Source organism: Oryctolagus cuniculus, chromosome 6 (genome assembly GCF_051225735.1).
Source record: "Oryctolagus cuniculus isolate XC-2025 breed Fujian yellow rabbit chromosome 6, ASM5122573v1, whole genome shotgun sequence".
Taxonomy (NCBI): domain Eukaryota; kingdom Metazoa; phylum Chordata; class Mammalia; order Lagomorpha; family Leporidae; genus Oryctolagus; species Oryctolagus cuniculus.
Window position 1 is genome coordinate 117,084,098 of NC_142872.1, and position 23,481 is coordinate 117,107,578.

The 23,481-nt window shown below is 38.1% G+C and overlaps 1 protein-coding gene across 3 annotated transcripts; it reads left to right on the plus strand.

The window, feature by feature from the left end:
• Positions 1–102: 102 nt before the first annotated feature.
• Positions 103–20,807, plus strand: OTUD6B (OTU deubiquitinase 6B). Of its 3 annotated transcripts, XM_008255722.5 has the most exons (7): positions 103–255; positions 789–937; positions 4,801–4,881; positions 9,467–9,779; positions 12,121–12,182; positions 16,832–16,938; positions 18,014–20,807. In XM_008255722.5, the coding sequence occupies exons 1-7, from the start codon at positions 174–176 to the stop codon at positions 18,096–18,098; spliced, it is 879 nt and encodes a 292-aa protein (XP_008253944.2). In that variant the 5' UTR covers positions 103–173; the 3' UTR covers positions 18,099–20,807. The 3 variants fall into 3 exon arrangements, with proteins under 3 accessions (XP_008253944.2, XP_051699840.3, XP_051699841.1); XM_051843880.3 differs by lacking the exon at positions 16,832–16,938; XM_051843881.3 differs by lacking the exons at positions 103–255; positions 789–937 and adding an exon at positions 7,262–7,391.
• The last annotated feature ends 2,674 nt before the right edge of the window (positions 20,808–23,481 follow it).

The following is a 23,481-nucleotide window of genomic DNA, read 5'->3' on the forward strand; positions in this document are numbered from 1 at the left end:
ATTCCGGTTACTCCTCATCCCAATGGCTCGGTGTAAGTCTGGTGCCGCCTTGAAGGCGGGGCTGACGTCCAGCCGTAGCCAATGGGGCCCCGGGTGAAGGTTGAGGGTTGAAGGTGCCTGCTCGCTGGAACTGCAGCTTCCGTCTCTCGCGTGTACTGGGCTACCTGGGCGTCATGGAGGCAGTCTCGACAGAAGAACTTGATGAAGAGGAGCAGCTGGTGAGAAGGCATCGTAAAGAGAAGAAGGAGTTGCAAGGTGATGGGGGAGGAAGTGGGAATCTAGACGTCTCCCGGGCCCTGGGCAGGGCGCGTGGCGGGTGGGTTCTGCGGATTCGGGAGCGTGTACTGATCTGGATCCCCCAAGACTGCCCCCAGAGCAGCAGGTGGTCGTTTTCTCCCTGCTTCCCCTCCTGCTTCGGCTGCCTCGTAATTCCTCAGCCCAAGTTTCTTCGGAGGCCTGCCGCTTACTCCTCGCCGCCCGATGTCCTCACCTCGGTTTGGAGGGCTCAAAAGGGATACTTAAAAGACTGGGACCTTCAGCCAATTTGTTTTTTTTTTTTCTCCTGTGTCGCCAAACAATGCACATAAATTCAAGGTTAAGTTACTGAACATATATTTTTTTCTCAGCTTCATCTGAGCCCCCCCCCCTTTTTTTAACTGTGATGCCTCCTTTTGCTTCCATAATTTATTCTTTTCTAGACCCCCTCCCTTTATCATTTCCTTATTGATTCCTGTTCACCATTTCCTTACTCTTGAGTTTCTGACATAATGATTTGGGTGACTTTGCAGCCAAAATTCAGGGTATGAAAAATGCTGTTCCCAAGAATGACAAAAAGAGAAGGAAGCAACTCACTGAAGATGTTGCTAAGTTGGAAAAAGAACTGGAACAGAAACACAAAGAGGAACTAGAGCAATTGAAGCTGACTTCTAAGAACAAGGTATGTGAAAAATGTTCGTCTTTGCCTGCAGCATTTGAAAACATTGTCTCCCTCTGTTAAACTATTGATGTATAAAATCATATAATTGGTAGAGAAAAGAATATCACCTTTCATGAGTATTTTTGTGACCAGGTTTACCTGGTAGTGTTTTTGTATGAGAGATCAGTAGATCAGTGAAAGGAGTACACCATTTTTTTTTTTTTAACCTGTTTACTTACTGAAAAACCAGCAGATTGATATAGGGTCTAGAGGAAGCTTCACCAAATGGAAGTTGGAAGATGAGACTTCTGTTTGCAAAATTGCCACTGGAACTTGGACAAAGTTAGCTAATCTTTCATTAGTTCACCTTTCATCACATATAGTGTGACAATACGCATACCTCTGCCATCTGATCCACAGATTCTTAAAAGAAACAAATTCAACAATAAATGTAAGAGCCTTTTTTTTTTTTAAGATTTTATTTATTTATTTCAAAGGCAGAGCAGCAGAGAGGGAGAGACAGAGATCTTCCATTCCCTGGTTCATGCCTCAAATGGCTGGAACAGTGAGGTCTGGGCCAGGAGCCAGGAATTTCATCCTGATCGCCCGCATGGATGGTGTGGGCCCAGATACTTGGGCCATCTTTTATTGCTTTCTAGAAGCATTAGCAGGGAGCTAGCTGGGTTGGAAGTGGAGCCTCCAGGTCTCAAACTGTGCTTCAGTATGAGATGCTGGAATGGAAGGTAGCAGCTTAATTGATCTGCATCATATCAGGCCGAAATTATTAATTTATTTATTTTATGTGAAAGGCAGAGGAACAGAGATGGTTCACTACCCAAATGCCACCAGTAGAAGGTGCTGGGATGGCCCAAGCTGGGAGCTAGGAAATCATTCTTAGTCTCCCTCTTGGAGGTGTGACCCAGCTGAGCCATCACCTGCTGCCCCCCAGGATGTGCATTAGCAGAAAGCTGGAATTTGAAGCAGAGCCAGTATTTGACCCTGGCACTCAGATAAGGGATGCTGGCATCTTAACCGCTGGGCCAAAGGCCCACCCCGAGATCATTTTTTAAATTATAAAAGTACTTTATGAACAAGTTATAATGAATGAGATTTTATTGATGTTTCTTGGTATAATGAAAGTATGCTAACTTTCATCATTTTAACTACTGTTTTTTCATTGTTTATGTATGTCGTGTGTATGTGCGTGCGCTAAGTACTTTGTTTAGCATATTACATGCATTATTTCATTTAATCCTCAGTAACATTGAGGCATTTCCTAAGAAGTGAGTGTAGATGATCCCATTTTCCAAGTGGGAACAGGCTTAGAGAGATTAATAATTTTTTGTCTCGAAGCTATAAGAGCTCTTCAGTGCCAAAGGCATAGTTAAAAATCAGAATGATCAGGGCGTGAATACTGAGTTCCGTAATACTTTGTATAGTGAGGTATTTTATGGCATGGATTTGGATATGAAGGATGATAACCTCTACAACCTCATTCTACATTTGATAGAAAATCCTTAGGTCTATGCTAAATCATATCTGGCATAATTACATTTTGTTTGGCTCACTTTTGGTCTACTGTTGACAGGGAGATCAGCCTGTCTACTGGTTTACATTGGTCCTGTAAAACTTCGTCTCTTTCTTTAACTGTTAGCTTCGTCATCAAGCTCCTTGGCCTTCCTTGCTTTTATTATACTTAATCTTCTTGTAACATGACATGGTGCTATAGGTGTTTAATTTTGTTGTCATGATTGTGGTATTGCTAATTGCTTCTCTTTTCTGATCGTAAGATTGTTTTGTTCGCTTTCTCAGGCCTTTCAGTTTTCAGATATTTTTCTTAGTCTTTCAACTATGAAAATATTTGATTCCTAAGATATGTATTTGCCAACTGTTAAAATACAAACTCTCATTCTACTTAGAACTATAATCTTTTCATTAACTTAAATTGGTTTTCTTTCAGAATACTGCCTAAATTCCATGCCATTGCTTTTGTTTTCAGTTGCTTCTCTGTTGTATCCTGCCTGTTGTCAATATGGCAGTTTGTGAATTTTAACTGATTCCTCTGAACAGCTTTAAAAAAAAATTGTTTATTTGAAAGACAAACTCTCAGAGAAGGGGTGGGGCAGGAGAAGGGGGAGAGGAAGGTAGATAGATCTTCCATCTGTTGGTTTACTTCCCCAAATGGCTGCAACAGTTTCTGGACCATGCTGAAACCAGTGGCCAGAAATTCCATTCAGGTCTCCAACATGAGTGATAGGGGCAGAAGCACTTGGACAATTGCCTGCTATCTTCTCAGGCACATTAGGAGGAAGCTGGATCAGAAGCAGAACAGTATGGGACCTGAACCAGTATGCTGTTATGGGATGTAGTCATTACAAGTAGGAGCTTATTAACCTGTGACGTGCCATAGTGTTGGTCCTACTTCAAAAAATCTGAAGATGCCTTATTTCATTAAAGTTAATTACAATGCTTTGAAGTCTTTTTCTGATTGTTATTTTGATTGTTTGGGATGTAACTTTTTGAGAGCTCTGTCTCTGTGTATTGGAGGCCTTGATTCATTTTATGTATGTGTCATACTGAAAACGAGCTTAACATGCAGCAGACATTTGGCCTTGTGTTTAAGATGCTGGTTGGGATGCCTGTATCCCAAAGTGGAGTGCTTGGGTCCTAGTCCTGGCTCAGCTCACGTTCCTGCTAACGCACACCCTGTGAGGCAGTAGGCAATGGCTGTAGTAGCTGGGTCCCTGCTTCCCATGTGGGAGACCTGGATTGAGTTTCCAACTCTAGGCTTCATCTTGGACTAGGCTTGGTTTGGTGGGCATTTAGAAAGCTAACCAATGAATGGGAGCTCGCTCGCTCGCTCTCTCTCTGTCTCTCTCTCTCTCTGCCTCTCAAATAAATATTTACAAAAATATTTAGCTTAAATTAAAGTTGTAATAAATACTAGCTACTCATCCTGGTAGTAGACCATCATCTTTTGTCTTATTTCAGCAAACAGGTAATAGCTATTTGAATATTAGAATTCATTGTAGTATCTAATGATGTTATATACATTAACTGTATTTTCTGTAGTTATCAGTTTGTATATAGGAAAGAATAGGAAAAGCTCAGCTTGTTACAAGGGCCTCGAATGATTGCTCATCAGCTCTAGCTAATTAAGGCAGAAGCCTCTGCTGCCACATTTGAAGTTATGAAAGTAGTAGTGCAGTGGACTGAAGCAGCACAGGATCTATATGTTATACAGATTAAATATCCCTAATCCTAAATCTGAAATCCTCCAAATTATAAAACTTTTTAATTTGCCACAAGTAGAAAATTCAACATGTGACCTCAGATGAAGGGGAGTTCACGGTTAAAATACAGGTGTACTAAAAATATTATGTGAAGACTCCATGTATAAGGTGTATATCACTCATGAAGGGATTTTGTTTAAATTGGAGCCCTGTCCCTAATATATCTCAATATGTATTTGTAAATATTTCTAAAACCTGAAATCCAAAACACTTCTAGTTTTAAGCATTTTAGATAAGGGATAGTCAACCTATAATGTCAACATTCAGAAAACAGAAGAGTGAAGAACTGAATGAATTGGCACTGACAGGAGGGAATATTTAGATTATTGCAGTAAAAGGAAGGAAAACCTGCGGAATGAGTATCATCTTTGAAGAACTACAGGGACACTTCTCGAGTATCTGACAAAGTCTCACGTAAAAATGAGAAAACAGACAAAACCATGTTGTCTAATACCATGTCTGGTGCTGTTACTGAACTTTCAAATATAGGATTGGGTATATTTGTGAATTTCAGTAATAATTTAGTAATCTAATACTTTCATTAATAAAAGTACTTTCCATTGACATGTTAATGCTTTTTGTTTCCTTCAGATAGATTCTGTTGCTGTTAACATTTCCAACTTGGTACTTGAGAATCAGCCACCACGGATATCAAAAGCACAAAAGAGACGGGTATGAAAGTCATGTCACCAGTATATAAGTTTGTGCTATGTGCTCCGTATCCCAGGTGTTGCATAGAAAGGGAAGAGGAATAAAAGAATGGAGTTTCTTGTCAAAAATTTGAAATGATATGTATTAAGCACTTGCTGTGTGCAAGATGCTATACCAGATTGCTTTTATCTCATTTTCTCTGGATAATAATCCTGCGAGAAGGATTTTTTTGTCTTCATTTTATAGAGGAAAAATATGACTGAGACAATATAAAAAAGCGTGTCTAGCTTGAAGTTTACATAGAAAGTGATAATGCAAAGGATTTTTTTTCTTTTCTATTTACAAATATATTATTCCAGACTTAGTTCTGAATCTTCAGAGTGTGGATCCAAGTGATTCTAATGTACAAACCTGGTTAAAAACCATAGTATTGAGTAATAGAAAATAGATTGGAAGTTAAACAAGATACATATGTATATATAAAATTCTCAGAGAAATATGTAGCTTTATAAAGAAACTAATTTGTTGGAAGTAGCAAATTAATCAATTCAGTATTATGGAAATGAGATTATATAAGTAAGATCCTTTCAGTTTGCAAGAGAAAAAAAAGATTCAATTTCATTCTTTTTAGTCCCAGGGATTATTTTACTAGTATTTGATATTTTCGAGCAATTGAATGCATATTTTAAAATTAGCTTTGCATCTTATCATTTAGTAGTACATAATATAGTTGAGTATGGAGTTTAGTGTCAGACAGTTAAGGTTTTAATTTTACTTACAGTTTTACCTTCTTTAAGCATCAATTTCACATCTATACAAAGGGGGAAAATAATACCCACTTCATAGAGTTATACGTATTAAATAATATACTATTGCCAGCATTTCTAACATAAGCCCTTCAAAACTGATGGATCAATAAATGCCAGTGTTTTTTACTATGTTAAATACTGCAGTATATCTCTAAAAAAATTAAACCCAAGAGCAATGTCTTTTATATTTGAAATTTGGTTAAGTTGCAAATAGTCAAACATTTCTGGTGCTTGTATAAAATGTTATTTTTAATTAAATATTATGTGAATTTCCTGGAATCATGAAATTTAGATTGCACAGTATCTTACAGGTTGTCTAGTTCAACTCTCTGCTTTTGATATTCATTCTTTTTTTTTTTTTGGCCCTGCAAAAATTGTCATCTAGCTTCCCTAGATCAAAGCTGAAACATAGATTTTTTGTGTGGCAGTAGCATAATAAGATAATTTTTGGAATTACTTTTACTTAGTAATTGATACATCTTATAGTAGCGTATTTAATTCTTGAAAATGTACGGATGCAATTCCCTCTTGTCTTTATTCAAAGTTGGTTATCCCCACTTGGACCCTTGGGTAACAAAACAAAAACAAAACTCCCTCTCCTTACTCAAAAATTTTGTTACTTTTTTCCTAAATGAAACTAATGCCTTTTCCAGTGATGCTCAAAAAATTTGGTTATCTTTTTTATAGTCAGCTGCCCTAATAGTTGGCAGAGAAAATACACTAGAAATTATGCCCTAAATTTCTTATTATTTTGTTAAATTAATGGGATTCTGGAACAGAACACATACACTATAAAAATATACTGCAATATAAAACATACTTTATTTATATTAGAAACAAAAAGGTTATAATATATAAGAAAATGGAATCTGAAAACAGGGTGAACAACTGGGTATTTCATTATTTGGAACTTATCTTTTTGCCAAAGGCACAAGGCATAAAGGTCAATTAACTAGAAGTGTTTCTCTTTAGGAAAGATACATACAGCTCTGGAAGAAAAACATGACAGAACCTTGTATAGATTATTGTGAGAGCATTGTGGAGCATTGTTGAGCGTATCTCTTATTTTTAATCTAGAAAAACATTGGCATATTTTATGTAATTCAAAGAACTTAGAAGCTTTTTGGTGTGATACAAAGAGCCCAAAGTAGAACTTAGAAGAACTGAGCTTCAAAACTGGAATTTGAGAACTAGAATGAGATCCAGTTCACTTTATGTTATAAATGAGAAAGATTAGACAGGTAGTTTCAAAGATATATTGAGAATTCCATACAAACCCAGGTTTAACATCCTTCTGAGTTTTTCCTTTATGTCAATACAACTCTAGTTTCACCAGTGGTGTATTTTGAATTACATACTATTTTAATCTTCTTTATATTTTCTTTAGATTTTATTGGTGCCATTTTATCTCCAGTACTGTGGTTGTAAAAACCAAAGTGCCTAGTGCTACTGGGAAACCATACATTGCTAGGAAAAAAATAGAATGAGTAGAATTAGTATTCTAGAGGCTTACATGGTTTTGCAGGTCCCCTCTTCCCATAAATAACCATTAACTGCAGCTCCCATGTGCTCTGACTTTTATTCTGATTCAGGTGCCTGCATAGAAGTGTTACCCTTGGTCCCTGCTCTGCTGTAACCAGCTGTGTGGCCTTTGGAAATCTTTCTGCGTGCTGTTTCCTCAGAAGAGGAAAATGAGGGGGTTTGGATTAGATGATTTCTAAGGTGCTTATTCTTCCTCTCCCCTCTAAAACTGCTTTTTATTTAGTCTTTCGTAAAGTAATAGTGCCAGCTTGTGTTTTTAAGAGTTTAGGTCTCTGTAATCCACAGTTGTAGGTATGCAGTAAAATAAATTTGTTACCTCTGTCATGGTTAGAGTTGGGAGAGAAAAAATTACCTAAAGAGACTTAGGTTTTATTAGGAAGCTATTACTGCTTTTGACTCAGAAAACTTACGAATCACTCAAGGTGAAGCCTAGCATGACACATAATGTGCAAGTAGTACAAATATTTGGCAATAAATTTAATTGAAGTTTGCCTACCTACCTATTTGTGTCTGTTTCAAGGAGGAATTAGATGGGGTTATGAGAGTCTATTTTTTCCCTACTCTTGTTTGTGAAATCCTTCACTGTACTTTACTACTAATGAACTGTTTTTATTCTCATAATTGAAGAGCAGTTCCCCCCAAGTGTACAAGTAAAACGTACTCATGGTAAGCAATCTTCTAGAAAGAAGCAGAAAAGCACAGACACACACACACCAAAATAAAACAATCTATTTTATAATTCTCTCATCCAGAGAAATGCACAAATATTTTGTGTATATATTTCTGTGTGTGTGCTGTATATGCATGGATTTAATATATATTAACTGTATAGCTATCTTGTTTTGCCCCCAGCATTATGTCTTTGGCACTTTTCTCTGGTATCCTAGCTAGCTAGCTCTTTCAGTTGTTTTTAGATATAAAACATACATTGCTTTCTGGTTTTTAATCCTTACTAGTTGAGGTGTTGGGAATCTCCTTCCCCAGCCTTCCCATCCCATCTCCTGTCATCCTTCGTGTCACACATTTCTCGCTGACTTCACCCCACCTCATGCTTGTGTATGCTACTGTGGAAAGATCTCTTAAGACACTTGAATAACAAAAGCAAATCGCAGGATGTAATATATATCATTTTTATTACAAAACATTTTCTGTGAGTTTTACTACAGTATGTATTTATTAGAATACATGGAAGAATAGTCTAGAAGGATCTATACAAAACCTCTGGACTGGGCATGGTAATGGCACTGATCCTTAAAGGGAACTTTAGTCTATCTGTAATGTAATTTTTTATAAAGGTGAATGTTTTTATCCTTTTATTAAATATGTGTGAGTGTAAATACACACAGTTTATTTAAAACTAGATAAAACGTGTGCCTGCCTATACCCCTTGCCTTTTTTTTTTTTTAAGGATTTATTTGTTTTTATTTGAAAGAATTACAGAGAGGGAGAGAGATCTTCCATCTGCTGGTTCACTCCCCAAATGGCCCCCTTCTTGTGACCTTCTAAAAGCTTGCGAATACTGATGTCTCACTTGGTTTACCCAGAAGCTTGGTTTATCCAGTGCTTAAATATGATAATGTTGTGCTTTAAAGTCTAGGATAACTTAGTCTTTCAGTCTTGAGATATTACTCTGAAGTCAGTAAATACAAATTTTAGAAATTGACCTATAATTTTTACATACTCTTCAAAGAAGGATTCAAAGTCTTTCTTAAGTACTAGTACAGAGCAAGGTATAAGAAACGCACAGATGAGTAAGACAGTTGTCTCTTAAAGTAGTTCATAGTGTAGACTTTTCTTTCTTTAAGATTCATTTAATTATTTGAAAGAGTTATACAGAGAGAGGGACAGACAGAGAGAGAGCTCCTCATCCTCTGGTTCACTCCCCAGATGGCTGGGCCAGGCCGAAACAAGCTCCTGGGTCTCTCCCGTGGGTAGCAGGGGCCCAAGCATTTGGGCCCTCTTCCACTGCTTTTTCCAGGACATCACTAGGGAGCTGGATTGGAAGTGAAGCAGCATGGACTTGAACTGGCCCCATACGGGATACTGGCATTGCAGGTGGTGGTTTAATCCATTAGACCACAATGCCAAACCCCATTGTGTAGAAAATTATACAAGTGATGAGATGATCAATATGATCATGCTTGTGGGAGAAGGGAGAAAAATGCCAAAAAGTTTTGAGAATATTACATTTCAGTCTCCTTAGTGAGAATGAGCCTAATCACTATATGAATTAATTGTTGTACATTGTCTCCTAGGACAAAAAAGCTGCACTGGAGAAGGAGCGAGAAGAAAGGATAGCAGAAGCTGAAATTGAAAACTTATCTGGAGCCAGACATATAGAAAGTGAAAAACTTGCTCAAATATTGGCAGCTAGACAATTGGAAATTAAACAGATTCCGTCAGATGGCCACTGTATGTATAGAGCTATTGAAGATCAACTGAAAGAACAGGATTCTGCTGTGACTGTGGCTGCATTAAGAAGTCAAACCGCTGAATATATGCAGAGCCATGTGGAAGACTTCCTGCCATTTCTAACAAACCCTAATACCGGAAATATGTATACTTCAGGTGATATATTTTTCTTTGTCATGTTGCTGTTGGTGGTTGTGGCTGTGGTTGTTTTTAATAAAGTGCTTCCTGGGATTGAGCATAAGAAAAGCCTGTATAGTCATTACAGGAAAAAAATCACAAAATTTAGGCAGAATTATTTTCTGTAATTTTAATAGGTGCTGATACATTTTGTTTCATTAACATACCTTAAGTATGTAACCACTTTGTGGTTAAAATATATTAATTGGTTTTATAAGATAAAATAGTAATAGTCTTAATCATTGCTATTAAAAAAAGAATAGTATTAATTCATATATAACAAATTAAGCATATAGGAAGGTAAACTTTGGCCAGTCTCTGAAAGTATACAAGAGGTCTTCAGAAAGTTCATGGAAAATATATATTATGAAAAACTGCATGAATTTAAAAAAATTTTTGCACCAAAAAAACTTATCTTTTAATTCCACTTTCCATGAACTTTTTGAAGTAACCTTATATGATGGGTCTGAAAACCATAAGCAGAGAATGCTTAGGAAAACTAATTCCTCCTTTAATATTTTACTTTAGGAGATTTAATTTTATTCTCTCTAGAGCATAATTATAAAGATTGTATTGGCATAAAGTATGATTTTTAAGACCAGAAACCTGCTTTATTCTCTCTAGTACTTCTGACAGTTATGACAAAATGCATACCTAGCAATTGAGGAGAAAGCAAGTAAAATTCTGAAAGGACTTCCAGGCAGTCAAGAATAGAATAGAGGAAAGTTCATCTTTGGGAGAATGTAGCAGGGTTGGCACTATCCACTGGGAACAAGTCATAAGGCCAGGACAGATTGGGCAGGGGAAGGTTCAGGTTGACTTTCCTTTGATGGAGGCTGTCCTCATGAAAGGAAGGTACGGCATGATACAAAATAGGTAAGAGTGAGCACTGATTGTCAGTTAGGTCTCCTTTAGTGTGTATGGGCTAAGGTTTCTGTTGAAAGATACGAAGTATTTACTGCAGACGTAACTAATTCTATAGACAATTTATTTTCCATAGGTGTCATGTTATCAATGTTAATATATCTAATACATCTGCTGTTTTAGTAACACATCTGCTGTTTTAGATCATTGCTGTTTTTTCTTTTTTTAAGATTTATTTATTTGAGAGGAAGAGACAGAAAGAGGGAGAGACAAAGGTCTTCCATCCACTGGTTCACTTCCCAAATAGCTACAACAGCTGGTGTTGAGCCAATCTGAAACCAGGAACCAGGACCTTCGTCTGGGTCTCCCACATGGATGCAGGGGCCCAAGCACTTAGGCCATTTTCCACTGCTTTCCCAGGCCATCATCAGGGAGCTGGATCAGAAGAGGAGCAGTCAGAACATGAATGAGCGCCCATATGGGATGCTTACTATGCCACAGTCCTGGGCCCATTGCTATGTTTCAAATTGCCAGAATTTGCTAGGGCCCATGAAACATTTTTCTGTATCTCTTAACATAAAAAATGGCTCTTTTATAATGTATTTTCAGAATGATCATTAAAACTTCTCAGTGCTGCTAGTTGTAGGGCATTTGTGGTGAGTCGGAGAAAACTCAAACGACTTAGTTATCTTTATTCATTCAGGTAATGGTTACTGGAGGTCATGGTGTGCTAGACACTGAGTATGTGAGACATATTTAGGACATACTTTTCTTCTAGATTGCCCATATTTCCTCTCCCATCTCTGATGTTTGTGGCCAATTTTAAACTTAACATGCTATATAAAAAAATGTGTATATAAGCTATATCCATTGTAAACTCTGATTAGGTCTTTTATTTTTCCTCCCAGAAGCCCTTTCTTTGTAGAAGTGGTACTGATACAAATCATGTAAGTGCTTCCAAAATAACAAGTGGCGGCACTATTTGATGCTGTATCTCTGGTGAGAGTTTCAACTCATTTGTACATCTGCCCTGATTTCCTTCTCACATTTCTTGTAGAGTCTTAGAACAATCCTAATTATATAGAGGCTGAATATTTTAGTTTTTGTGGTATTTGAATTTCAAAACTCATATCAAAGTAATGACCAGGATAGCAATTTTGTGGGTCATTGCTTGAAACAAAGAGAAGTAGGTTTCTTATAGAGGTGAGTCTCTGGGCTTTGGCTGAGGGAGAGAAACTGAAGTGGATTGCTTTGTTCTTGGGTGGAAAGGTAGCAGAAATTTGGGGTGAATTAGGTTGGATCTGAGAAGTAGATTAAATTCTGGAGGGTTCTGGTAGAGAAAGGAGGATGTTTATAATTTGGACATTTTCACCAAGAATTGTGGGAACCATAAAAGGGATATTGTAACATGAGTTAGGAAAATTATTAAGTGTGAATTCTGCTCTGTTCTTAACAGAAGAGTTTGGAAAGTACTGTGATGATATTGTAAACACAGCTGCATGGGGAGGTCAGCTTGAGGTAAGTTTGTAATTATTCAGAGTGACTGTGGATCCTTAAATTATTTCGAAATCCCTTCTGTGGTTTCAGATGTTTTTCAGTTGATCCCAATTTCTCTTTGAAGACTCCTTTGTTTTTATATTTGCTCCTTCCCTACTGACAAAGAAATACGGAATTAACATTCTTGGGTTTTTTGATTAAAAGAGGTACCTTGAGGAAGTGAAGCACTATTTTATTTTGAATAGCTCAGTATTAGATCTGTGTGTTGGAGAAACTAGTATTTCATCTATGAAAATTTGTTGTTTGTTATTTTCATTTATGATCCTGCTACTGGCAATATATTTGATTTTCTGGACTTTTGAAACTGAAGATTTAAATTTACGCTAGTAGCTAAGCTGATGAAAATCACTTTTGGAAAAGTAACTTCTCCTTTACATCAGAAATAGTAAATAATATTTTTAATGTGAAATTATAAATCAAATCCTATCATAACACATCTATTAAAATTATGGCTTTTTCTTTTTAAAAAAGATTTATTTTTTATTTATTTGAAAGACAGAGTTACAGAGAGAGGTAGAGACAGAGAGAGAGGCCTTCCATCCACTGGTTCACTCCCCAGGTGACCACAACGACCGGAGCTGCACTGATCTGAAGCCAGGAGCCAGGAGCTTCTTCCGGGTCTCCCACGTGGGTGCAGGGGCCCAAGGACTTAGTCATCTTCTACTGCTATTCCAGGCCACAGCAGAGAGCTGGATCAGAAGAGGAGCAGCTGGGACTAGAACCGGCACCCATATGGGATGGCAGCGCTTCAGGCCAGGGTTTTAACCCACTGTGCCACAGGGCCAGCCCCACAATTATGTTTTGAATTCCCATTTCATAGTGTCTGATTTATTTATTTGAAAGGCAGAGTTACACAGAGAGACAGAGAAGTCTTCCATTTGCTGGTTTATTCCCCAGATGGCTGGTGCTGGGCCAGGCCAAAGCCAGAAGCCAGGAGCTTCAGGGTCTTCTACATGGATGCAGGGGCCCATGGACTTTCCACTGCTTTCCTACTTGCATTAGCAGGGAGCTGGATTAGAAGTGGAGTACAAGGAATTTGAACTGGTGCCCATATTGTGTGCCAGCCACGTAGATAGCGACTTAACCCACTATGCCAGAATACTGGCCCACTTGAATGCAGTAGTGGATGCATTAATTCATATGTAATAAAATAATAAAACAGATCATTTGTAGGGAGTTAAGATTTTGTTTTAGCTGTACTTTTTTTTTTTATTTAAATCTTACTATTTGTGCCGGCGCCATGGCTCAATAGGCTAATCCTCCACCTTGTGGCGCCGGCACACCGGGTTCTAGTCCCAGTCGGTGCGCCGGATTCTGTCCTGGTTGCCCCTCTTCCAGGCCAGCTCTCTGCTATGGCCAGGGAGTGCAGTGGAGGATGGCCCAGGTGCTTGGGCCCTGCACCCCATGGGAGACCAGGAAAAGCACCTGGATCCTGGCTCCTGCCATCGGATCAGTGCGGTGCGCCGGCTGCAGCGGCGGCCATTGGAGGGTGAACCAACGGCAAAGGAAGACCTTTCTCTCTCTGTCTCTCTCTCACTGTCCACTCTGCCTGTAAAAAAAAAAAAAAAAAAAAAAAAAAAAAAATCTTACTATTTGTTTCATTAAAACTAAATACATAAAATAGAAAAGTGAGCTGACTTATGGTAAAGCAGCCTATGATGTTTTAGAAAGACTGAAGGTGAGAACTCCCAGGTTCAGGTGTTTGCTTTTCCCTGTGTTTCGGTTTTGTGAGATTGGAGGAGTTAGCCAAATTCCTGAACTCATTTCTTTTTCTTTTCTTTTTTTAAGATTTTATTTATTTGTTTGAAAGTCAGAGTTACACGCAGAAAGGAGAGGCAGAGAGAGAGAGAGAGAGAAAGGGAGAGGGCTTCCATCCGCTGGTTCACTAGCCAACTGGCCACAACGGCTGGAGCTGTTCCAATCCAAAGGCAGGAGCCAGGAGCTTCTTCTGGGTCTCTCACACTGGTGCAGGGGCCCAAGGACTTGGACCATCTTCTACTGCTTTCCCAGGCCACAGCAGGGATCTGGATCGGAAGTGGAGCAGCCAGGACTCGAACCAGCACTTTTACCTGCTAAGCCACAGTGCTGGCCCCAAACTCATTTCTTAACTTTATTGAATGGGATAGTAAAACTCCTGTAGATGTATGCAATCAAGCATTTATGAACATTAACCTGTTATGTTCCATAGTCTAATGTTTGTAGGATCCTCTAACTACTTAAATTAAAAATATATATCCCACTTATTAGTAACTTTGCAATAAATATTATGTGAAATATTCACAGAATTGAAAATTTTAGGCTTAATGGGTTAAATAAGGGGAGTACATGCATAAAAGTTTATAAGCTAAAGTAGTGAATCTGGCACTGTCATATTTAGTAGTATGTAATGATGATCAGTCATCTTGAGTAGTCTGCAGGTTTGACTATTTCAGTTCCAGAAGCTATTGCTTGAAGATGTGACATGAGTGTTTCTCACATCTTGTTACTAGATATTTCTCACATCTTGCTGTTTTGGAACCTCTCCACTAGAGGGTACTGTGTCCATTAGTTTTGTAAGCCTCTCGTGACTGAATTAGGAATAAAGATGGTTGAATTTTCCTACAAGTATCACAAATTTATGAGTATTAGAGACCTCATCAATTCTTTTTAAATCAAGAAAAGCTTTTCAAAACATTCTTTGCAGGATATTTACCCATAAGCCATTCATTTATGAATTCATTTGAAGTAAGAGTTGCTGTTATCGCAATGGAGTAAATTTGAAGTATTAAAGAGAAAAATCTATGTGATTTCTAAAGAGTTAGCAGGGATGTTAAGATTCCCAGAACTTGTTTTTCACCCTCCATTCTGCACTAGTTTTTTAAAAATGTCATTTTAAATTTAGAAAATGTGCCTCAAAGCAATATTTTAGAAGGTAGAATATGGGATTAGATTTGCCACCTTGCAGATTCCTGAAGTAGTTTATTATGTTCTTTCAAAACCTCTTACAAGGTTGTTGATAGGATGTCCTTATACTGGGCCAAATATATAAGCCAAGGTACTATGATTGAAGACTGTTAACGATTGATTTGTTTCTGAACTCAGACTCCAGAGACAGATTTCCTTATTTCAGCACAAGTCAGTTCATTTCCCAAAACCTGACTTTGATAAATCTCTTACCGTTTTTTCCCTCAGACTCTAAATCTTTAAAATAATAATAATACCTATCTCTTAAAGCTGTTGTGAAGATTGAATTAATACATATATAGTATTTAAGAGGACTTGATCATTGTAAGTCTAAAAAATATTAGCATTAATATTTGTTATTAACCATTATTTATCCATTATTTATATGTATGGGTTCTAGTTGTATATGGTGTGGTGTAAAATTACTTAAAGTTGTGTATTTATCATTTGGAAATTCCTTAAAAGGAAGTACAGTTCATTTATACCTCATCCTAGTTTTGCCTTGACAGTTACAGAAGTTCTCAGCACTGGTCGTTTATATGTTAGAATCGCCGGCGCCGTGGCTCAATAGGCTAATCCTCCACCTTGCGGCGCCGGCACACCGGGTTCTAGTCCCGGTTGGGGCGCCGGATTCTGTCCCGGTTGCCCCTCTTCCAGGCCAGCTCTCTGCTATGGCCAGGGAGTGCAGTGGAGGATGGCCCAGGTGCTTGGGCCCTGCACCCCATGGGAGACCAGGAAAAGCACCTGGCTCCTGGCTCCTGCCAGGATCAGCGCGGTGCGCCGGCTGCAGCGGCGGCCATTGGAGGGTGAACCAGTGGCAAAGGAAGACCTTTCTCTCTGTCTCTCTCTCACTGTCCACTCTGCCTGTCAAAAAAAAAAAAAAAAAAAATATGTTAGAATCATCAAAAAGCTTTAAAAAAAAATCTTGGTTTGCCTTCCAACCCCCCCCCCCCCCCCCCGCATTGTAGTTGATTTGGTCTGATGCTTGAGCATTTAAAAATTTTTTTATAGAAATTTTCAAGCTTACTCAAAAGCAGATAAGACTAGTTTAATAAGGCCAGTCGGGGCTGGTGCTATGGTTTAGTTGGCTAAGCCTCTGTCTGTGGCACCAGCATTCCATATGGGCGCCAGTTAGTGTCCCAACTGCTCCTCTTCTGATCCAGCTCTCTGCTTATGGCCTGGAAAAGCAGTTAAAGATGGCCTAAGTGCTTGGGCCCCTGCACCCACATGGAAGCCCAGAAGAAGCTCCTGACACCTGTCTTTGGATAGGCCCAGCTCTGGCCATTGCAACTATTTGAGGAGTGAACTAGGGGATGGTTCTCCCTGTCTCTCCCTTTCTCTAACTCTGCCTCTCAAATAAATAAATAAAAAGCATTAAAAAAAATTAAACTCAATTTACTTATCAAACCCACTTCATTAATTTCATTGATATTTTAAAAAGCTGTTGGTGAGGGCTTAGGAACCTCTGTATTTTATTTAATAAGCATTAGATTTATTTATTCAACAAATAATTATAAAATGCTGACTGTGCCAGGGTCTTGGTGTACAGTGACAAACAGAGCACATTCCTCCTCATTTGCCCTGTTCATATGCATTTCACTAGTTTATGACTTGAATAAAATTTATATTTTTATTTTCCTTACTAATATACTTTTTTCCCCCTGTAGCTAAGAGCTCTATCTCACATTTTGCAAACTCCAATAGAAATAATACAGGCGGATTCTCTTCCTATTGTAGTTGGTGAAGAATATAAAAAAAAACCATTAATACTTGTGTAAGTACCTAGAAATGTTTGCTGTTTGGTTTTCATAATTAAGACAAAAAGAAATATGAAAAAATTTAGGTTTTATATGTTGATCAATCAAAAACAATAGCTAACTTATTTCTGCTTATTTTACGGTATAAAGCTATTACAAAACTAGAAAGCATTGTCAAGATTTATGATTTAGAAATGTTTTAAGCTAGTGATTTATTCTTGTATAATGAGTTAAGAATAAGGTAATTTTTAAAGGCTTTGAAGTTTTAGGATTAGTTTGTATATTCTAGTTTGACATTAACAATGCTAAAATTTTACAAGTGTAAAACTGAAATATATCAAGTTTCTTGTTTAGAGGTTTTCTTTCATATTGTAAAAATATTTTACATAATTGAGAAATCTCTGCAATATAGCATAAAATGTTTGCTGTTGCTTTTAATGTTTATTAGCTAATCCTATTAAGATAGTCATTAATGGCTTGGGTTGAGGTAAAAATGGAAGCTTATTGAGCACTCGGCATCTCAGCTTTTCCATTTTCCCTGTGATGATTGAACCAGATCTTCCTGACGCTGATACTTTTCAGATGGTATTGAATTCTTTTTTTGGTTTTAAAGATTTATTTATTTTATTTGAAAGGCAGAGTGACAGACAGGAAGGGACAGAGAGAAAAAGAGAGATCTTCCTTCTGCTGGTTCATTCCCCAACTGTCTAAAATAATTGGGGCCATGAGAGGCTGAAGCTAGGAGCTAGGATCTCCATCCTGGTCTCCCACATAGGTAGCAAGGGCTCAAGTGCTTGAGCCATCATCCACTGTCTCCTGATAGATTCTTGGGGAAACTGGATTGGAAGCAGGGAGTAGCTGGAACTTGACCTAGCACCCGACATGGGATGTGGTTGTCCCAAGCAGCAGCTTAGCCCACTGTGTCACAATACCCACCCTATGAACTCTTAATAAATATGTTCATGTAGTCTGCTGAGTGGTTCTCCCATGGACTAAGTAACTTAAAGTGCCTTGTTTTATTTACACAAGAAGCATTTATATATAATAAATTACTTTGATCAAATCTACTAATTTCTTCTTTTTTCATTTCAGATATATGAGACATGCATATGGCTTAGGAGAACATTACAATTCTGTTACACAGTTGGTGAACACAGCTACTGAAAATTGCAGCTAGTTTGCAAAATGCTATACAACTGTGTTTTAGCACAGTGTGCCAAGCTGAGTATTCCTGTCAAGTGCTGGGTTTGTTCTAAATGCTACTGAAAAACACAACTACCTTAAACCAGTTTTATGCTAAAGCTACTAACAGGCTTTTGAGAAATATGTCAGAGATCAGCTTTCACCACTGTCTTCTTAGTGTTACTCTGAAAATTGGTAAGTCCATTGTGGAGAACATCATTGACAGACCAAGATGGTACCCTGTTTGCTGATACTTTTATTTATTTAGGATCCTGGACATCCTGCCTTGTGTTGGAATGCATTTTAAATGTTTTTCATTTTTTTCCTCATTACTGAAAGCTTTCAAAGTGACAATTTCAATGTAATTTTTCTTGAAGAAGTGAAGTGACTCAGTCATTTATCATTATAATATTGTAGTATGGTGATAGCAAATGTAATTAATGCTTATAAAATGAACTTGATTGTAGTAACCTTGGTATTGAGGGGATTAATGCAATGAAGCTTTTGATATAAACCTATTTGAGTGCAGTTAAGAAGCTTACTTACCTTAATAATTAAAAACTTAAAAATATTTATTCAGATGAGAATCAGTCATTAACTTCAAAGAGAAAATTCAAAGGCAAATAGGTGTTCCCTGTCAGGTTTAAACCTAAACAATGAGAGATCAGTTTTTTATTTGTGTATGACTTCAGAAAGAGCTAACAGATTACTGTTTTTCTAATTCATTTGTTGTTGTTTGTTTTTCAAACTTCAGATTGGAGCTAGTACCATCATTTCTTGCTTCTTTTTGTAACTACAGATTTTTGTATTTGTGTGTGTGTGTGTGTGTGTATGTGTATGTATGTATATGTTTCCTTGCATTGCTGTCTGTAGCCTTTTCCACCAAGAAACATTTTGTAACCTCTCTTATTCTGTACCTTGTGCAGGAAAAAGGGTCCAAGGCCACATTTATTTCATTCTTTTTTTTTTTTTTTCCAATTTATCTTACAGGATTTCTCACTTTATGCTTTATACTTTTAAATTTTTTTTTTTAAATTTTTTTTTTTATTTTATTTTTGACAGGCAGAGTGGACAGTGAGAGAGAGAGACAGAGAGAGAAAGGTCTTCCTTTGCCGTTGGTTCACCCTCCAATGGCCGCCGCTGCAGCCGGCGCACCGCGCTGATCCGATGGCAGGAGCCAGGATCCAGGTGCTTTTCCTGGTCTCCCATGGGGTGCAGGGCCCAAGCACCTGGGCCATCCTCCACTGCACTCCCTGGCCATAGCAGAGAGCTGGCCTGGAAGAGGGGCAACCGGGACAGAATCCGGTGCCCCGACCGGGACTAGAACCCGGTGTGCCGGCGCCGCAAGGTGGAGGATTAGCCTATTGAGCCACGGCGCCGGCTCTTTATGCTTTATACTTTAAGATTAGATGAAGACCTTTGTTACTTGTTATTTTATTAGCCTTATTAATGTCACCTTTCCATCAGCTCAAAAATTTGAGAGTTTTTATGTTGACAGCACTGTCAGGAGCCATGACCTCTGCAGTAATGTTGGTATACAATAGTTTTCTATAGGAATGATTTGTGTAGTTCAGATTTTAGGTACTCATAACAGTATCCATTCTATATTACCCGTACATACTTGTGTCTGATAATTTGTTATGTTAAAGTAGTAAGAAATTGAGATATTTTCTGTTTGATGAATTTTCCCAAAATTAGAAATACAACAGTAAGATTTATCATCATGCTTGTAACATAAGACATTTGCTCCATGAACACAACCAATTTTTTGTAAGTAAGCATTGGGTTTATAATATGAAAATGGGGTGTCAGTCTCACCTGCCTATCACATTGACAATGTGGAAACTTGGTAGGGACTGCAGTCAACTAGAGCGAGCAAGTACTTCCTGAAGGCACTACAATTTAAGAGAAGAAAAAGTCATTCTGCCTGACAAACAAAATATATTCTGAGGGCTGCCTGTTTTGTGACACTTGATCTCAACTTTTGGGGGTCTGAAATTTGTAAAAGAATTAAATTGTAAAATGCTAAAGGGTTTGGGTTTATTTTGAAATAATAATTATACTTTTACTGTTTTAATGCTGTATTTTCTGTAAAATGAAAATATTTCTGTAAAATGAAAATACTGTTTTAATACTGATATTTTCACTTTACAGAAAATATCAGTATTAAAACAGTAAAAGTATAATGTAGTCTACTTGTAAATTTCACCTTTATCTAAAATATTTGAAAGAAAACTTACTGGTAGCTTTTTTTTCTTTAACAAGGAGAGTTGGAATTTTCTTAATTATTTATTTATTTTTGCATTTTTATTATTTTAACAAATTTTTAAATGACCAGTATGGTTATGAACTGTTTGTGTGATCAGCTTCTGATCCATAAAACTTCAGGTAAATATCATTTTAACAATAACCAAAAAGTCTTTTAAAAAATGGCAGATGTTAATTCAAAAGCAGCATGTACTAATTCAGTTTTGCTGTATGATGATGGTCTAATGGAAGTTATATAAGCTTTCTTTTGTCTTAACTGAGAAGAGTATATGTCAAGAGTTCTGGAATATGTCTTTAGCCAAGAATTTTATCCACTTAAATATGTTTACAACTGTATAAAGCAAAAAAGAATGTGTATATCTTTAATGAGCAATATAGTTTTGCTCATATTATCTGATGTTTGCCAAAAGAATAAAAGATAAATGAGTTAAATCAACATTTGTTTGTTCTTCTTATTGTCATTCTTTAACAATTTTACAATTCAGAAAAGAGTACTCATTTTGCTTCAGAATTTTGTTCAGCTTTTGTTTTGATTTTACATGTAATTAAGAACAGTACTATCACCAATTCTTGGGTTTAAGAGATTTGGTTTGGAAGAAATATGTGACAGAATAGAGGGAGATAATAGGATAAGCCGTGACTCTTAGAAATAAGTTAGGGGTCAGTGCTGTGTCATAGCAGGTAAAGCCGCTGCCTGTAGTACCGGCATCCCAGATGGGTGCCAGTTGGAGTCCTAGCTGCTCCACTTCCAATCCAGCTTTCTGCTATGACCTGGGAAGGCAGTAACAGATAGTCCAAGTCCTTAGGCCCCTGCACCCATATGGGAGACCTAGAAGAAGCTCCTGGCTCCTGCCTTCGGATCAGTGCAGCTCCGGCCGTTGCAGCAAATTGGGGAGTGAACCAGCAGATGGCAAACTTTTTCTCTCTCACACACACACTCTCTCTTTCTCTTTCTCTCTCTGCATCTCCTTCTCTCTGTGTAACTTGGACTTTCAAATAAATAAATCTTTAAAAAAGAAATAAGTTAGAACCTTAGAACTTTTTAGAATAATGACTTATTTAGAGCCAATAAATTTAACTACATCTTTTAGGTGCTAAAAAGTAAACACTTGTATACAAGAATGAAGCAGTAAGAGGGAAATTGGAAAGGTTTTATACATCTAGAATAGAATTTCTCAGCACTGGCACTCTTGATGTTTTGAGCTGGCTGTTTCTTTGTTATGCAACCTGTTTTGTGAATCCCTGGCCTCTACCAAGTTCCTGTAGCACCGCCTGGTTGGAGGCAGTCATCCCTAGTCGAGAACCACTTATTAAATCTTAAGTATTATTGCTAATCAGATTGGAAAGTTCTAAGGAAAACCTTTTTTTCTTTTTTTTTTTTTTGACAGTTAGAGAGAAAGGTCTTCCTTCCGTTGGTTCACCCCCCAAATGGCCACCACGGCCGGCACTGTGCTGATCCGAAGCCAGGAGCCAGGTGCTTCTTCCTGGTCTCCCATGTGGGTGCAGGGGCCCAAGCACTTGGGCCATCCTCTGCTGCCCTCCCGGGCCACAGCAGAGAACTGAACTGGAAGAGGAGCAACTGGGACTAGAACCCGGCGCCCATATGGGATGCTGGTGCTGCAGGCAGAGGATTAACCAAGTGAGCCACAGCGCCGGCCCTGGGAAAACCTTTTAAAACACAAGCTGGGCACAGTTACTCATTTGCTTTGCATAACTTTGGCAAATCCCCTAGTGCCGGACTTTACATGAGCCCCCTTTGAAAGGCTTAGTGGGTCTTAATTTCTTTTCCTTACCCACTAAACGGTGTTTGACTTTTCAGATCACTGTAAAAGTCAGGATAGACTAGGTTATATTGTGGTAGCAACTCAAAAAAATCTTGTCTTGTACCAGCAAAGGAGTACTTTTGTGTTACATTTTGCAAGTTGTCTGAGGTTCTGCTCCATGTTTATGTACTTGAAGCCCAAGCTGTTGGATTTGTCCTAATCTTAAATTTTGCTAGTGGGGAGAGCATTCTGGAGGGTCTCACTCTAGCTAATGAATTCTGTGGCTGAGAAAAAGTACGTCTCATTTCTAGTCTTTGGCTCAAAATAGTCAAATTTCCTCACTTATCCTCAAAGTGCAGTTTTGCATTTGTAGCTGGAGTATTTGGTGAATGTGAAGCAGTATCACATGTACTGGAAGTTGTGGCAGTTGTGGTCATACATTTAAATCTTGATGGTGGCACTTACCTTTCAGAACTCCAGTTTGCTATTTATAAAGTAATATTTATCTGATAGGAAAACTATGAAGATAAAGAGCAGTATTTATACTCTAAGGATTTATTTATTTATTTGAAAGAGTTAGAGAGAGGGAGTGACACAAAGAGCTCCATCTGCAGGTTCACTCCCCACGTGGCTGCAGTGGCCACTGCTGGGCTGGGCAGTGCTGAAGCTAGGAGATAGCTGCTTCATTCAGGTCTCCTATGTGGGTGGGAGGGACCCAAGACTTGAGGCATACCCCACTGCTTTCCCAGGCCATGAGCAGAGAGCTGGATAGGAAGTGGAGCAGCTAGGATATGAGCCAGCACCCACATGAGGTGCCAGCACTACAGGTGGCAACTACACCTGCTATGCCACAGTGATTTCCTCTAGTAAGGATATTTAGGTAATACATGAACCATTTTGACATATTCTATATAATTTATGGTATTTAGAGAGCAATGGTTATTTTTAAAAAGTTATTTTCACCTTATTTGAAAAATAGAGATGTTTCATCCACTGTTCCACTCCCCAAATATCTGCAATAGCTGAGGCTAGACCAGGCCAAAGCCAAGAGCCTGAACTACTATCAAATCTACCTTATAAGGCTAGCGACCGAAGTTCTTGAGCCATCACTTGCTACCTCCCAGGGTGTGCATTAGCAGGAAGCCGGGTTGGAAGTGGAAGAGCTGGGATTCAAACGAGGCACTTTGATATGGAGTGCAGGCATCCTAAGCAGTGTCTTAGTTGCTGTTCCAAATGCCTGTCCCAAATAATGGTTTTATATGGATATGTATTTGACCTATTTGTCACCTGGAAATGGGGCAGGACCATGAGAGGTCATTCATCTTTGGAAGAGTGGAGCTATCATGG

Bases quoted from the DNA above. Each gene is read 5' to 3' on its own strand.
- OTUD6B (XM_008255722.5), top strand. From the start codon at position 174: ATGGAGGCAGTCTCGACAGAAGAACTTGATGAAGAGGAGCAGCTGGTG. The intron at 4,882-9,466 runs GTATGAAAGTCA...ATTGTCTCCTAG, and splicing joins CAAAAGCACAAAAGAGACGG to GACAAAAAAGCTGCACTGGA. The intron at 9,780-12,120 runs GTGATATATTTT...TGTTCTTAACAG, and splicing joins CGGAAATATGTATACTTCAG to AAGAGTTTGGAAAGTACTGT.